General features: G+C 42.1%; 2 protein-coding genes across 2 annotated transcripts; both read right to left on the reverse strand.

The window, feature by feature from the left end:
• Positions 1-218: 218 nt before the first annotated feature.
• LOC117922465 (inorganic pyrophosphatase 2-like) lies at positions 219-1,531 on the reverse strand. Its single transcript, XM_034840596.1, has 4 exons — positions 1,363-1,531; positions 1,148-1,269; positions 851-1,052; positions 219-769 (listed from the first exon to the last, which is right to left on the reverse strand). Exons 1-4 carry the CDS (start codon positions 1,498-1,500, stop codon positions 410-412), a joined length of 822 nt encoding a protein of 273 aa, XP_034696487.1. The 5' UTR covers positions 1,501-1,531; the 3' UTR covers positions 219-409.
• Positions 1,532-9,367: 7,836 nt separating this feature from the next.
• LOC117922405 lies at positions 9,368-11,653 on the reverse strand. Its single transcript, XM_034840544.1, has one exon. The coding sequence runs from the start codon at positions 11,651-11,653 to the stop codon at positions 9,368-9,370; it is 2,286 nt and encodes a 761-aa protein (XP_034696435.1).
• Between the last annotated feature and the right edge of the window lie 5,316 nt (positions 11,654-16,969).

Below are 16,969 nucleotides of genomic sequence, written 5' to 3' on the forward strand. Positions count from 1 at the left end.
CTTTTATTTTTATTGCATTTTCCTCGTGAGCAGTGATGCAAAGGTCACAAAAGAGGTAAGTAGTTAGACGTATGTGTCTTACACATGGTGCCGCCGCCTATACAAAGCAGTTGTACATGCCCTTCAAGCTCACATGAAACTCCATGCACCCTCCCCTCCACCAACTTATTTGAATTGGTGTCCATATCTTTCGAGTCTAATTGCAAAAAAAATATATGTTGTATATGAAAGGGATTGATATTAGATGAAGCAAACTAGTACTGTATTTCAGTTTGATCTGTTTTTGGTCTCAGAAACAACTGCACCAGGCTCTGGTATACATATATTAAAGGGGAAAAACAGTTGATCCCAAGAAGAAAAAAACAAAGGGATGTAATTAATGGCCAACAATGGGGGATTCATAGAAGAACTAATGAGGAACTGGGAAAGCTTGAGGCAGGGCTTGGGCAGCCATTGTCTCAAACTTGCAGTCTACAGATATCAACTGGGCAGCAGCTGAGTTGTTGTTAGCATTGTTTTCTTCTGAAATTTTCTTGATCAGGTGGAGCAGACCATGCTCCAGCTCCTCCCCATCACTCCATTCATGAACCTCTGCCTTTATGAGATTGGGATTTCTGCAGATCAAGTCCCACAGCGGGAAGTTCTTCCTTGGCATGACATAGTCTCCATCTCCCAGCTTCAAACTCGGGCAGAAGTCACCGCTTCCGTCTCCAAGGTAGATGAATTTTTCTGTGGATATAGAAGCCTGAATCCTCTTTATCACCATGCCCTGTTGCAGAAAAAATTCAAAATCAGTAACAGATATGAATTGAATTGAAACTAGGTATGTAGACTGAAAATTTTCCATTACCTTACACATGTTTGGAGGGCAGAGACTGCAGCCATGGGAAGATGAGGTGAAATCATGGTGAGGGAAGATCCTGAGCCTTCCTTCTTCATCTACAAAACTGGGGTTGGTGTTGATCTCCGAAAAACAGTCCATTACGCCAAGATGCTTCAGAATCGTCTCGATAAAGAAGAGATTCGCATCACTTACTATCTTCAAATCACACCTAGAATAATACATAGTTCCATTCATTGTCACCTTCCCAAAGAGAAAAGTTTGGCACCAAGTAACTGAAAAGAAAAAAGATGGAAATATATATACCCTAAAGCATGGGCTGATTTAATGGCAGGAACCACCCTTGGATGTATTGGAATCCTCTTGAGAACCTCAGCGATGTCATCAATGGTCTTCCCCTGTGAATGAAGCTCCTTCATCATTCTATCCTGTACCACATTCACCAAAGAACATTGAGGATAATCCAGTTCACCAACTGAAACAAGAACAGAATTGATAATGAAAAAATCAACACAACTAACCATGAGGGAGTTCCAGGGCATGGTGGGGAGGAGTTGATTGAACAGATCAGTGGCACCCAACTCATCCACCACCCAATTATCACTGTCGACGTCGATGATCGTCTTGTCGAAGTCGAAAACCACCACGATTCCTGCCATTTTCTCTCCTTCCAAACACGTGATTAACTTCTTTCTCTCCACAGATGCTTTGATGCCAATCCCCTCCAAGCCTCACGGAGTTATTTATAACACAATAGCCGTGCATGAGTTCTTTTTTGATGCCCAAGAATATTACGTCAAGTATTAACATGTGATAAGGTATATGCAAACGGGTCCGTTTACAGCTGGACTGTCATTATCGTCTACTTCTCTCAGCAACTTAATTCACAGCTTCCAGCCATCTCACGCGTCAGATTATCAGACATGACCGCGGTCAACAGATCTGACGATTCAGGAAAACCCCCTTACTGTACGGACACTCCGGTCGTTTGGCAAAAGACGCGGGGAATATGGAATATTCCGTTGGAATTAAATTTAGTGATCTACCCACGCGCCTGCGCCTTCTTAGAAAGGGAATATTCCGATTTGGTACTGCGATTCTTTACAAGTTGTGGTTGGTAACTTTTTCCCACGCGCTTTGTCGGTGGGCGACCATGGTAACGTTATTCCATCATGGAACAAAATCATCGTAAAAAAGTTGAAGCAAAATCTTAGCGGAATCAAATGCTCCAGAACCTTCTCACTGCAAAATGTAAAGAAGAAGAAAAGCCGCTTTTTGCCACATTCTAAAGTAATGGACAATAATCTCAATTGATGACATGTCACTCCGGTTGAGGCCTCGTATTCTCAGCGATCCACGTAGTTGTCAAATGGATGGATATACAATCTTAACGAATACGAATTCCTGATTCAGCTGTTCCTGCAAAAGGCGTCCGGACAGGGGGTCCGGACACACCCTCCGATGGTTTTGTCAGCCATGGAAAGAGAGATAAAAGCAGATGACACAGTTGGCCTTTTACTAGGTATTGAGAAGCTTACCTTCCTCTTTGTGCGAAGGTTCATATATATAGCATTTAGGAATTCTCTCTCCTCTATAAATGATGGAAGGCTTTTTGGTTTACCATGATGCCACTAGGTGGTGGCAGGGACATCCTCATCCTACGAACGGCTGTCAGAGATCGCGGGAAGTGACTAGCTGTCACTTCTGTCTTTTCACTCTGCAGGTATCGGAATATGATTTGTGACAGGATGTCAGAATGACGTAGTGAGGCACGCTCAGTTTGGCCAATGATCCGGATGAACATATCCGGGTGGAATATGAAAGGTCGCCGGATGAGTGATGGCGGTGGTCCGGATAGGAAAACGCGCCACGTGTACTCTTGGGGAAATCCGGATGTGGATACTCCGGGTAGGATCATGTGCCACGTGTCGTCAGGGGACGTGTGCCACGTGTCATCAGGGATGGGTCCCTACAATGCCCCCCTTTTTAATTTGTCGATTTTGCCTTAGCAAAATGGGCAGGTTAAAAAAGAATGATTGCTTTTTGAAACCGAAGTTTGCTTTTTGTTCTCATTGGGCCACGTGGCGAGCGGGGGCAAAGAGACAGGAGAGCATTTATGGCGAGCCGCCGTCTCTGGGTATTCCCTAGGCAATGTGTCGGTTTAATGATAGCGTTTTGCTGAACGCTTGGAATACCGAGGGGCTGTCTCTTATAAATAGCAGCCTGTGGACTCTCGTTGCTTTTTTCTTACTGCATTTTCTTTGTTATCGCTTCATTTGCTTACTGTTTGTCTTCGCTTGTGAGTGTACCGGCAGCATTCAGGTGGTGACGGTGACTGCATTTGCGATTTTCGACCCTGCTTTCCAGTTTACACTTGGTACGTACTCTATTCTGATTTCTCTCCTTCTTATATCCTCTTTTCTTGGTTTCGTTTTGATTTGCTTGGGGAAGCTATTTGGGCGATTGACTGTTGATGTTAGCTTCTAGGGCTTTTTCCTGCGTTTTGTTTGTATTCGGGTTTTCCTATTGCCCCCCTGCGCTTTTGGTGGGGTATTGAATCTTTTGTGGGGTAGGGTTTCAGGTTTTGTGGGGTCGATTTCGTTTGTTTGAATTGTTGGATTCTTTCCATGCAGATTCCGCTTCATCTTTAGGCTAAAAAATGTCTGCTAACAAGGAAATTACCTCATCTCGCCCGTCTGGTGACGTTCGTGCTGAAAAGTCTGTGGAAAAGTTAAATGAGAAGGAATTTTGCGATCGGTTTTACGTTCCCAATGGTGTGTCCGTGGAACTGTTTGATGGAGAGGGCGTGTTGCCTGAGGAGCCGGAAAATAACGCGATACTCTTTACCAAGGAGCAGTTTAATGCTGGGCTCCGGTTCCCTATCTCGTCTCTGCTCAAGGAGTTTCTGCACTTCACCCAGATTCCTCCAGTGTATGTACATCCCAACATGATCCGGGTGCTAATGGGGTGCAGCATCCTGAGCATGTTGTTTAATTTGGACCTCTCACTACTGGAGGTTCTCTTCGTTTATTCAATCAAGAAGGTAAAGAGTAATATCTTCAGCTTCGTCGCCAGCCTTCCATCTCTGCAACTAGTGACCAACCTACCGGATTCGAATAAAAAGGCCGCCAAGGGACAGGTGCTGGTCAAAGGCGTATGGGCAGGTTTGTCTGAGCATCCGGATAGGCCCTTTGTTCCCAATCGGTCTCTGGGGATTCCAGGTATAACTAAGCTACTTTCTGCCTTTGCATAGTTTGTAAGTCAGCATTGTTTTTAGGTGGCTGACATATTTTGCTTGTTTGGGTGTAGACCAGGATAAGAGAGGAAAACTGGTGGAGTGGGTGGAGAAGGCTTCGTTCGACCGTTTGAACAAGCTTTTTGAAATAACTTCGGCCGAGCGGAGATGCGAACTGCTTCTTTCTACGCAGAACCTCCGCTTGGTTGTCCAGCAGCCTCAGGCATACGTGCTGAACATACTTCCAAGGCGGCTGCCTGAAGAAGTGGTAGTTGGGGAGCACTTTACTCTTGAAGACCTTCCTTTCTATGAGGGGGTGCGGAAGGCAGATGCCCGGACACGCAAGGCCCGTCTCAACAAACGGGAGAAGAAAAGACAAGAAGGGCTTCTGCGGAAGGCTCCGGGTGGGAAACGGTCTGCGTCCTCTCCACCTGCTGGTGCCCCAGCAAAAAAGAAGAAGAAGCTGAGTAAGAAAAATAAGGGTAAGGCAGTAAAAATCCCAACTCCTCCAAAGGAGTTTGTACCGCCTCCCATTGGCTATGAAAAGGAATGTAATATTCAAGAGCCGGAAAATCCTCTCCCGGCCTCTGTCTCAACCACTTTTGAATTTATTAGGGGCCTTAATCTTTCAGGGCCCTCGGTGGCACCAGACGTCCGGATGGCTCTCCTGGCCGAGGAAGCAGCCTCAATAAATCAACCCGGATCATCTCACCCGGATGAGGTTGCCAACTTGCCTCCTGTTACACCCCCAACAGGAGAAATGGGGGCAGATAGCCAGGAGTTGCCTGTGCATGGGCCAAGCCCTCGTCCTTTTGTGCCTGTGAAGGGGCCAACTAGAAGAAGATTGCGTCTGGTACGCGACTTGAAGTCTGGCCTCGCCGGGCGGCTTCAGGATCGGTTTGTAGAAGGCATCGAAGTCAGCTGTTCATCCGTCCCGGAGGGTCGCCCGGAAGGCGGTGAGGCGGAGATGGCGGAAGAGAGCCCAGCCGTCCCAGTGCTGGTGCCGGCTGAGGTTCCACCTAGAGAGGCCCAGCCGGTTGAGAATGCTGAAGGCGTGGCTCCGGAAGAGGAATCACTCTCCAATGCTTCCTTGGGAGAGGGTCCTTTTGATGATGCCACTTTCATCCCTGCTAGCCCTTTCAGTTATGCGGAGATGGAAGAGAAGCTAAAACAGATTCCTTCTGGCTCAGACGCTGGAGTACCTTCAGCCCTGATGTTCGAGACAGTAGAGATGGTATATTTTGCGTTTTTTTATTCTTTTGTCATACTGATGCGCTTGTCATATGATTTGTAACTTGGTTTTTCTTTGTTTGAGTATTTTTCTGCAGCTGGTGAGTGGCCTTCGCGGTATGGCTCTTCAACGCAATCTTCTTTCTCACCTGTTGGAGATTGCTGAGTATACAAAATCCTTCGTGTCTCAGCGAAAAAATGATGAAGAGAAGTTGCGTTTGAGACTGGAGCAGGCTGAAGCCAGTTCATCTACTGCTCGAGAGGAGAACAAGGTTCTTCGAGAGGAGAACGAGTTTCTTCGAGAGGAGCTTGCTGAGGCAAAGAGCCGAGAGGATTTTATGGAAGTTCGCCTATTTGAGGCGGAGGATGAGCTGGCTCTTTTGAGGAGGGAGGTGCGGCACCTCCGGACAGAGGTGTCTATTGAGAGGAGGCAGAGAGAAGAGTTGCAGTTGCGTTTATCAGGGCAAAAAGAAGAGCTGGAGGGTGAGTTTGCTGCTGAAAGGGAGGAACTTGAAGCGGAGTACCAGAAGCAAGTTGATGACATGTACTTATTCGGCTACCGCTGCTGTATGAAGAAACATGGCATCAAACGGGACGTTCCTTCAATTCCTCCGGGTGAATTGGAGAAGCTGCGCAGCAAACCTGCTCAATGAGAGTCTTTTCCTTTTGTGAAAGAAAGTCTGTTATCTTCTTTCTGTACTTTTATTGTCCGGAGGCCTTTTTGTATATGATTTGTTTCATAAGTATCAATAAAGTATACTTTGTTTATTTTGTATTCCTATCTTGTGCCTCTTCTTTCATTGGTAATACTGCTTTAGATTATATACATTCCATGGTCGCTGCAATGGGGTTCCATCTAGCTTTTGTAGATGATAGGCTCCACTTTCACTTGCTTTGGACACTATGTAGGGGCCTTCCCAGTTGGCTTGAAATTTTCCTGCTCCTATGTCAGCAGTATTTTCAAAAACTTTTCTAAGGACTAGCGTACCATTTTTGAAGCTTCTGGGCTTTACTTTGCGATTGTAGTGGGCCGATGCCCTTTGCTGATAGTCTGCCATCCGGATGGCTGCAGTTTCTCTTATTTCGTCCGCCCAGTCCAAACTTCTTCCTAATTCTGCATTTGCATCATCCTGCCTTCCTGCTTCGGTTCGGATAGTGGGTAGCCCAATTTCGGTGGGAATGATTGCGTCCATTCCGTATGCGAGGGCGAAGGGAGTATTTCCTGTTGGACGTCCGGGTGTGGTTCGATAAGCCCATAGGACGCCGGGTAGCTCTTCCACCCATTTCCCTTTGGCTTGCTCGAGTCTTTTCTTCAAGACAGTGACTAGAGTCTTGTTTGTGGCCTCTGCTTGCCCATTACTTTGAGGATAGCGTGGTGTAGAGTATGAGTTCCGGATGTTGAGTTCCGAACAGAAATTTCGGAAAATTTTGCTATCAAATTGTGGACCGTTGTCTGCTATGATTGTTTGGGGAATTCCGAAGCGACAAATGATGTTCTTCCATACGAATCTGGTGACATCTTTGTCTTTGATGCTAGCATATGCTTCAGCTTCTACCCATTTACTGAAGTAGTCTGTGGCGACGAGCAAGAATTTCTTCTGGGCGGGTGCGGCTGGTAGAGGTCCTACTATGTCCATGCCCCACTGTGCAAAGGGCCATGGTGCTGAGATTGTTTTCAATTCTCCCGATGGCATATGTGGTATGGGGGCGTGCCTTTGACATTTGTCGCATTTTTTGACGTATGTTGCCGCGTCTTTTTTCATCGTAGGCCAGTAATAACCTTGCGAATGGGCTCTATGCGCCAGTGATCGCCCTCCAGCATGATTTCCACATACTCCCTCATGCAATTCAGCTAATACATAAAGTACTTCCGAATATTTCAGACATTTGAGGTAAGGGCCTGTAAAGGATCGCTTGTACAGGTGCCCTTCAACCAGGGTGAAGCGGGCGGCTTGCACCCGGATCTTGTGTGCTTGCTTAGATTCTTCAGGCAGGGTGCCTGTGCGGAGGTATTTAATGATATCTTTCATCCATCCCTCGTCATCCGTTTCGTCTGCTTTAATGGCGTTGCAAGTGGAGGCTTCCGTGATGGAAGGTTTGGCTTGCACGTATATAGGCAATAGTATTGCTTCCTTGGTGGGAAGGGAGGCAGCTATACCTGCCAGGGCGTCGGCACGCTAATTTTCGGTCCGCCTGATTTTTTCAATTGTCCACTCGGTGAACCGCTGCAAAGTATCTTTTACTTTGTTTAAGTACTGTGCCATGCACTCATCTTTGGCTTCGTATTCGTTTTGAACGTGTCTTACCACGAGTTGGGAATCACTATAGACTCGAAGCCTGGAGACGGATAGAGCCAGGGCGAGATCCAATCCGGATAGGATGGCCTCATACTCCGCTTCATTATTAGAGGCGTGGAACCCCAGCCGGATGGCTTGCTCCAGCTGTTCTCCGGTTGGGGATTGCAGCAGGAGCCCTACTCCGGAGCCAGATGACCGTGAGGCTCCATCAACCTGCAATGTCCACCATTGCTTTTCACTTGGTTCGTCATGTTGGACGGGCCTTCGAGAGTATTCCAACACGAAGTCAGCCATTACTTGGCCTTTTATGGACAATCTGGGCTGGAACTCTATTCCAAATTCACTCAATTCTATGGCCCATTGAAGCATTCTCCCGGTTAGGTCCGGCTTGTGTAAGATATTGCGAAGGGGTTGGTCAGTTAATACGACCACTGGGTGTGCTTGAAAATTGGGGCGGAGTTTCTGGGCGGCACTTCGAAGAGCTAAGGCCGTTAATTCCATCTTTGAATATCTGGTTTCTACATCTGCCAACGCTCTGCTGATGTAGTAGATGGGTTTCTGCTCCTTGGGCGATGGGCAGCGGAATAAGACAGCGCTAATTGCCCATTCTGAGACAGCCAGGTACATATACAATTTTTCTCTGGGGATGAGGCTGCTTAGGATGGGTGGTTGCATGAGGCGCTGCTTGATTTTTTCAAAAGCGTATTGACAGCTGTCTGTCCATCCGCTTGGTCCTGCTTTGCGGATTGCCAGGAAGAAGGGTTGTAGCTCATCGGTAAAACAGGCTATAAAACGCCCTAGGGCGACGAGCTTGCCTGTGAGGCGCTGTAATTCCTTCTTGTTCCTGGGGGGTGACGTTTCTATAACTGCCTTGACTTGATCTGGGCTCACCTCTATTCCCCTTTGACTGACCATAAAGCCCAGGAATTTCCCAGCGCTTACGCCAAAGGCGCATTTGGATGGATTCAACTTCATGTCGAACTTCCTTAAGAGGTGAAAAACTTCTTGTAAGTGGAGAACATGCTCTTCACGAGTTTTGCTTTTGACCACGATGTCATCAATATACACTTCTACTGTGCGGCCAATTAGAGGTTTGAATATCTTTGTCATCAGTCTTTGATAAGTGGCGCCAGCGTTTTTGAGACCAAATGGCATGACTTTGTAACAGTAAAGTCCGTGTGGCGTTATGAAGGCTGTTTTTTCTTGATCATCTGGAGCCATGGGGATTTGGTGATATCCGGAGAAAGCGTCCAGGAAGGAGAGCATCCCTTGCCCAGCGGTGGAATCCACAATCTGATCTATTCGTGGCAAAGGGAAACTGTCTTTTGGACATGCTTTATTGAGGTTGGTATAGTCGACGCAGACCCGCCATTTGCCTTCTTTTTTGGGTACCACTACTACGTTTGCCAACCAGTCCGGATATTCCACATCTTTGATGAATCCGGCTTCCAGCAGTTTGTCAATCTCTGTCCGGATGATTTTTTGTCTATCTGGGTGAAAACGTCTGACCCTTTGCCGGATGGGTTTTGCCGCTGGTAAAACGTTAAGCTTATGTGAGACTATCGAGGGGTGAATTCCCTTCATATCAGAGTGTGCCCATGCGAAAACGTCATGGTTTTGCCGGAGGACGTCTTGGATATTCTGGGTTTCTTCGGGCGTTAAAAGGGAACTGATATGAGTAAGATGAGAATCTTCTTCTGAAATTTGGATTATTTGTAAGGGATCTGCTACCGGGGGATCTCTGTCCGCCGGACACAGTGACTGCTATTGGTCGAGTGCATTGGTGGACTCGGGGAGGGGTTCATTCTCCCGACCGGTTCCTGCTTCTTTTGCTATCTGGTAGCATTGGCGAGCGGCTAGCTGGCTGCCATATAGGTTGATTTGCCCATCTTCAGTGAGAAAGCTTACCATCTGATGATATGTGGAGGGAATGGCTTTCATGCAGTGTAACCATGTGCGTCCCAAGATAACATTGAAGGGTGATAGATCTTGTACTACCGAAAATTGAACGTTGAGAGTGACTGGGCCAGATTGGACTGGCAGCACAATGTCTCCCAACGAGATAGTTGATGCCCCGTTGAATCCGGATAAAACCCTTCCAGGGTTTTCGAGACCGACTAAGTTGTGTCCCATGTGGCTTATGACTGATGCTTGCACCAGATCGGCTGAGCTGCCTGGGTCAATTAGGATGCGTCTTACGTCAAATTTGTCTATCCCCAAGGATAGAATGAGGGCATCACGGTGCGGACGTAATATCCGTGTGGGGTCTACTGGAGGAAAAGTGATTGTCCCGTCTATGGGGTTAGGGCTCCCTTCGGTTATCCCAGGCCGGATGGAGTTGATACGCTCACGCACCATTGCTTCGCGTAACAACTTCTGCCTTTTCCGCTTGGAATTGAGCTCTTCATCCGATGGGCCTCCATTAATGTAGTTTATGACGGCTTTGGGGGCGGCTAGAGCCACGGGGGCTCCAGAGTCGCAGCCCCGGGAGACGTCTCCGTTTCTAGCATCTGAGCGGAGGTATTGCCTTAAATGTCCCGCCTTTATAAGTCTTTCCACCAAATATTGGAGGCTTCTGCACGTCTCCGTTGTATGGCCATGCTCCTTATGGTAAGCGCATTTTTTGCTATGATCTCTCCTGGATGGATCCGATCCGAGGGGTCTGGGCCACCTGAAATCGGACATGCTCTGGATCATAGGGAGAAGCTTCTCATAAGTTATAAAGAGTGGTGTGAGGGGTGGCATTTCCGGGCGGCTTGGCCCTTCTTGCCTTCGATCGGATGGCCTTGGCCTGTCCAGAGGTTTAGTGCTTCCCTCTGTACTACCCTTGGACGACTGTCCGGCAACCAATACTTGCTGGGTGGCTGCTCGTACGTCATCTTCAAGCATTGAGTATTTGTTTGCACGTCGAAACAAGTCGTCCATCGTCACAGGAGGCTTTTTAGCTAGTGACTCAAAAAATGGAGTGCCTGGACAGATGCATCGCTTGAAGATTTGTAGGACAGCGTCCATGCTGCAAGCTTCCACTTGTAGGACAGCTTGGCCAAATCGTTTCACGAATTCCCTCAAGGATTCATTATCCTTCATTTTTATATTTTGTAAGGTGCTGATGTTTTGCTTATGCCGAGCGGAACATAGGTATTGTCCCACGAAAGCTTCTGAAAGGTCTCTGAAATTATCCACCGAGTTAGGAGGTAGGCGATGGAACCATGAAAGAGCTTGTCCTTGTAGACTGGCAGGGAATACTTTGCACAGCAGCGGGTCGTTGACTATATCGAGGGTCATGAGCTGCTGATAATGCATGATATGGTCGAAGGGGTCACTGCACCCATTGTACGTGGAGAACTTTGGCATGAGAAACCCCCTTGGGGGCTCGTAATGAATGATATGAGAGCAGAAAGGCGTGGAGAGCATGTCATCCAGCCTTTTGCTAATAGAGCCCATGGGTGGCTCGCTCAGGAGATTTTTCCCAATGGTTCGTACCGCTTGGTGCGGTGGAACGTTCTGCATCATGGGGGTGACCAAGGGGTCACGGTGCGAGAGAACGTTCTGTGGTATGGGGGTGGTCGTAGGGTCATGGTGCACTCCTCCTGTGGTGATCATCGGTGGCTTGGGCCTGTCAGTTTGCTGGGGACCCAGTCTCGCGCGCATGGCGCCCGACAACTGGGATCTTCTGTCACGTCGTCTTTTTGACGAGAAGTGGGTGGAGTCTGAGCTTTCTTCACGGGGAGCTCGAGGCATAGGTGTGTGTGGCTCATGCGGCCTAGCGCTGCGTGTTTCAGGGATTGCTCCCGCTGTTCCAGGGTAAATCGACTCCAGGTGAGGCCTTGAGTTGGCCACTTGGCCCCTGGAGTGCTGACGACGGGGAATTCCTGTCGACGATGCCTGGATACGTAATATTGCATTTTCTTCTCTTAACCTTGTCGTCTCCTGGATGAGAGTTTGTAGTTGTCGCTCACTTGCTAACTGCCTTCTTTCGATGGCTTGGCGCCATTCAGAATTATCTTCCTCTCTTCTATCAGATGAATGGCTTTGGGAAGGCGTAGCCATTTTTGCTAGTTACTGAATCAGCGAAAAAGTTTCCCACAGACGGCGCCAATGTTGAGGCCTCGTATTCTCAGCGATCCACGTAGTTGCCAAATGGATGGATATACGATCTCAACGAATACGAATTCCTGATTCAGCTGTTCCTGCAAAAGGCGTCCGGACAGGGGGTCCGGACACACCCTCCGATGGTTTTGTCAGCCATGGAAAGAGAGATAAAAGCAGATGGCACAGTTGGCCTTTTACTAGGTATTGAGAAGCTTACCTTCCTCTTTGTGCGAAGGTTCATATATATAGCATTTAGGAATTCTCTCTCCTCCATAAATGATGGAAGGCTTTTTGGTTTACCATGATGCCACTAGGTGGTGGCAGGGACATCCTCATCCTACGAACGGCTGTCAGAGATCGTGGGAAGTGACTAGCTGTCACTTCTGTCTTTTCACTCTGCAGGTATCGGAATATGATTTGTGACAGGATGTCAGAATGACGTAGTGAGGCACGCTCAGTTTGGCCAATGATCCGGATGAACATATCCGGGTGGAATATGAAAGGTCGTCGGATGAGTGATGGCGGTGGTCCGGATAGGAAAACGCGCCACGTGTACTCTTGGGGAAATCCGGATGTGGATACTCCGGGTAGGATCATGTGCCACGTGTCGTCAGGGGACGTGTGCCACGTGTCATCAGGGATGGGTCCCTACAACTCCCAACCATGCCACGTTGGCCTCTATTCTGGCATGGGCCCAAGAGTCTCAGTACAATATTTCCAAGAGGGTGGGAATTTATAAAATGATTGATAGACAAGGCCAATTCGCAGTGAGGGCGCATGAGAGTAGAGCTTTGAATGAATATTTGGCACATTTTTGGGTTGTGTTGGAGGCATATGTTTTTTTATTAGAAAGCTGCCAACCGAGACCCGTGGGAGAATTCAAACTGTGGAGTTTGGTCTTTGCATTGAGAATATCTACAATTTTATTTATTTATTTATTTATTTTACAAAAATATTTGTATAAAAATTTTTATGTAGCCTTATGTGATAGTGGGGGTTGGCGCCTGTTGGATTGACTAAACCAACTAGTTTTGCAAGACCACAAAAAAGAAAGAAAAAAAAAAAGATATAATTAAAAAATATAGAAAATATTATTATTATTATTTTGAAGTTTGAAGTTTGAATGACATTTTACATCAATCTTTTATTTCCAATTTTAAATTTTTAGAGTAACATGTACAAGAGTAATATATTTTTATAATTTTTTATTATACTTAATTGTCATTGATTTCTTGCACTCTTATATATGATTATTGTTCATAAATGCAAATAATAATATTATGAATAATAAGTAGTCAAAATAAATTGCCCAACCATAAAATAATTCACACCATGAAAATAAATCGATTAAAAATAAAATAAAATAATCCACATCATGAAAGGAAAAGAAATGACAAATAAATTTCAAAAAAACTAAATTGCAAAAACAAACTAGAAAATTTCAAACATCCAAAAAAATTCATATTATTTTAGTGTAAAATTTTGACTTATCATGGTTGAAAGAATCTAGGGATAAGCTAAATTGCAAAAAGAGGTAGCATTAGCTTTATAAATTAACAAAAATGAAATGGAAATAGATACTATAAAATTTAAAAATGAAAATAAAAATAAAAAATAAAAAATAATTAAATGACCCATTTGTTGAGGTATGTTCTTGAAGATGGTTCACTCAAATGATGGTGATGTTAAATGTTATAAGCTTCGTCTAACATCATCGAACATTAGTTGATTTTTAAATGAGATAATCAAAGTTTGATTCAAATATTGATATAAGTTATGAGTGTGGATCATTGGAGAGTCATACACCAGAAGAGGGATTGTTGAGGTGTAACAATGGTGCTCCACAATCCTAGAACCAATTGTTTACAAATGAGATGATTAAAATCCCATCCAAGACTAACTTTTATCGAGCATTAGCAATTTGTTGCATTTCCCTTGTGATTAGTGATACAATGAAATGTTACAAAAGTGAAACGTGTCCAAGTAGTTAGAAAGATGTGTATTGCACATGGACCATGTGTAAATGGTGCTTAGTGTGACACCCGACAAATGCATAAGCCCTTTTAAGTTCGAATGAAACTCCACCATCTCAAATACCAATTAATTTTCAAATGAAATTATCAAAACCCAATTCAAAGCTTTATAGATATCAACAACAAAACCATTTATTTATGTTACGTTTTGCTTGAAAAAAATCAAATGGTTAGAGAGTTGTAATATACCTAGATATAGGTTACATTTAAGAAAAAAAATAGAAATGAAAAGCAGAAAGAAAATAAAAAAAAAATTAACAAATTATTTTTATATTATACTCTGAACTCATTTTTATTATTTAACTATTCTATATAAAATATATAATTTTTTTTATTAATTTTAATTATATTTGACTTTTTTATATTTTTATAATAAAAGCAAATATAAAAAAAATTATTTTTCGATAAGCAAATATAGTCATAATAATGTCTAATGATGCCAAACAATTGTACGACCCATCAAATTCGCATGAAACTCTACCATTCTACATTCTAATAGATTTTTAGATGCAATAGTCAATATCTCATTCAAAAGTAACAATTGATTTTCAGATATGATAGTAAAAATCTCGTTCAAGACTTTTTTGGTATTATCAACAAAAGTCTTTATTTTGTTGCATTTTCCTTGAAAAGAAGCCAAGTGGTTAAAGCGATGCTTGTTACACATGAACATGTTGCCTACAAGCGATCCAAATTCACATGAATTTTCCAACATTGTCACTTTCCACATTTGAATATGGTTAGTGGTTACAAGTCTCTTTTTGGAAACACACGTACAACTTTGAGTTTCTCCTTAAAAGTCTTCACAAAAATTTGTTTGTGTATTTCTTTTCAATTGAGACTCATCCATTCCCATGCGTTACCAATTTTGTTAATAATGACTTTTTTCAAAGTCTTATGATTAAATATGACTTTTTCTTAGAAAAAATAATATATATGGAAAATGCCTCAATATTTTCAAAGATAGTTTTTCATAATAATTATGAAAAATAATTCTTTGGGAAACTCAATATCTAAAATGCTATGTTTGGATACTAGAAAATACTAAGAAAATAAAAAAATATATTAAGAAAAATAATTTTCTCTTTCATTAAAGAAAATATAAAAAATAAAATAAATATAATTAAATTTAATTTAAAATTTATGCATTTATAAATTATTTAATCTTACTATAATATAGAGAAATAGATAAAATGAGTTTGAAGAAATGTATAAAAATAATTTATTAAATTTAAACCAATTTTTTATTTTCTTTTATTTTTCCTTTTCTTTTACTTTTCCTCTCTATTTTTTTTTTTTTTTTTTGTATTTTCCCTCAAATTTTCTAGGAACCAAACAAAACATAAAAGTTTCCAAAATATTCTCCATTTTTAATTATTACTCAAAAAAATCTATAAAAAAAACCAACTGAAAATGCATCAACATTATTCTAAAAAACAACCTAAAATCCTATTTTCTATCAAAAGTTTATCATACATATTTTTCAAAGAATAAAAAATTGTTTTCAATAATAGTTACCAAACAGGTCGTTCATGTCTACCTTTTGGAGTCAAAACAGGATTACAAGTGCACTATCAACCAATATAGACTGCATTATCATACCACATACAATCTTACCCATTGGGCCGGATGAGAAATTACCCAAAGTTGTATCCATGTCAGGGGGCCCACACCCACTTGTGATGAGACACCACTCTACGCAAGGCCCAAATAGGTTGCTTCAAGGCAGGCCCAATCTAGCCCAAGTTCAAGGAAGGACAATTCAGTTGGTTCAACTCACTTGTGTCAATGGAAGCTTCATGTGAACTTGTTATTTAAAGAATAAAAAAATAAAATAATTCACATAAGACATACGAGGTTTTAATGTGATTTAACTGATGATGTCTACATCAACGGATGAGAACAAATCATTTTACCATACAATAGAGAATATCTACTCTATCTATACCCTGAACCATAAATATCTACACTTTGAACCATGTGTCGTATCGCTCAGTGTTTCATATTCTTTGTAACATCTCTATCCATCATATATAGTTTTCACAAGTTCATTTTCATCTCATTATCTATTCCCTCGTAACTTAAAATATTTATAGATTATTCTATATATATATATTTAAAAAAATCTAATATTATAACGATGCATGAATGTAGAAAATATTCGTGTAATATTTTTCATACGAAATGATTTATACTTGTTCATAATTTTAGACACTTTTCGACAAATACAACCCTATGTCAAAAATTTGGAACTAGGACTGATAAAGTTTAATACGATTCATCAATACAACTTGAATCCGACATGTTTTTACTAAATTTGTTTTTGTATTAAATACAAAATTGAAGTCATGTTTGCATTAAATCCATGTTGACTTGCATAATTCATTTATCAAACAAAATGTGTTTTTTTTCTCTATTCGTGTTTAACCCTAAGTCGTGTTTGTATTGAATTTGTATCAACTTTCATAACCCCTTTAATAAGTAAGTTGTTTTTGTTCAACTTTGCATATATGATTTGAATTGAAATGTTTAAGAACCGATTTGATTAATTGATTATAGCATATAAGGTCGGAAGATCATATTAACTTAAATAATATTTAATTAAATCAAATTATTAAATGAGTTATAAGATGTGTTACCTTTTTGGATTCATATTTTAAGTTTATTATTCATATCGTGTTTTAGTTGATCTATATAATCGATTCACTAAATTTTGACATCACATAAACACATGGTAGTAACATGAATGGTCACCTCCCACTTTGAACCCATGTTTTGGGTTGGATTTTGAAAATGGGTCACTTCCAACATTTAGGTACATTGAGAAATGAATATATTAATATTCAATACAAAGTGAAATTTAATCCATCCATCAAGATTTTGCTTTTGGGAAAGTATTAACTATTGAGGAAAGAAAAAAAGATTTAGGGACATTGAGAATGAATATATTAATATTCAATACAAAGTGAAATTTAGTCCATCCATAAAGATTTTGCACTCATTGTTTTAGGAAAGTATTAAGTCAAAGAAAAAAGATGATAATTTTATTGTACAAAATATATAAATAGAATTAAAATTAGATAATATTTATATTTTTAAAATTATCTAATATTTTGAAGAAAAGGAGGGAAATGAATAAGGGCAATCATGTAAAATAATTTATTAATTTAAATTTTTTACTTTATTTTTTCTTTTATTTATTTATTTTAGGGATGATAATGACACATGTCTGATACGGGTT

Source organism: Vitis riparia, chromosome 9, assembly GCF_004353265.1.
Source record: "Vitis riparia cultivar Riparia Gloire de Montpellier isolate 1030 chromosome 9, EGFV_Vit.rip_1.0, whole genome shotgun sequence".
NCBI classification, from domain to species: Eukaryota; Viridiplantae; Streptophyta; class Magnoliopsida; order Vitales; family Vitaceae; genus Vitis; species Vitis riparia.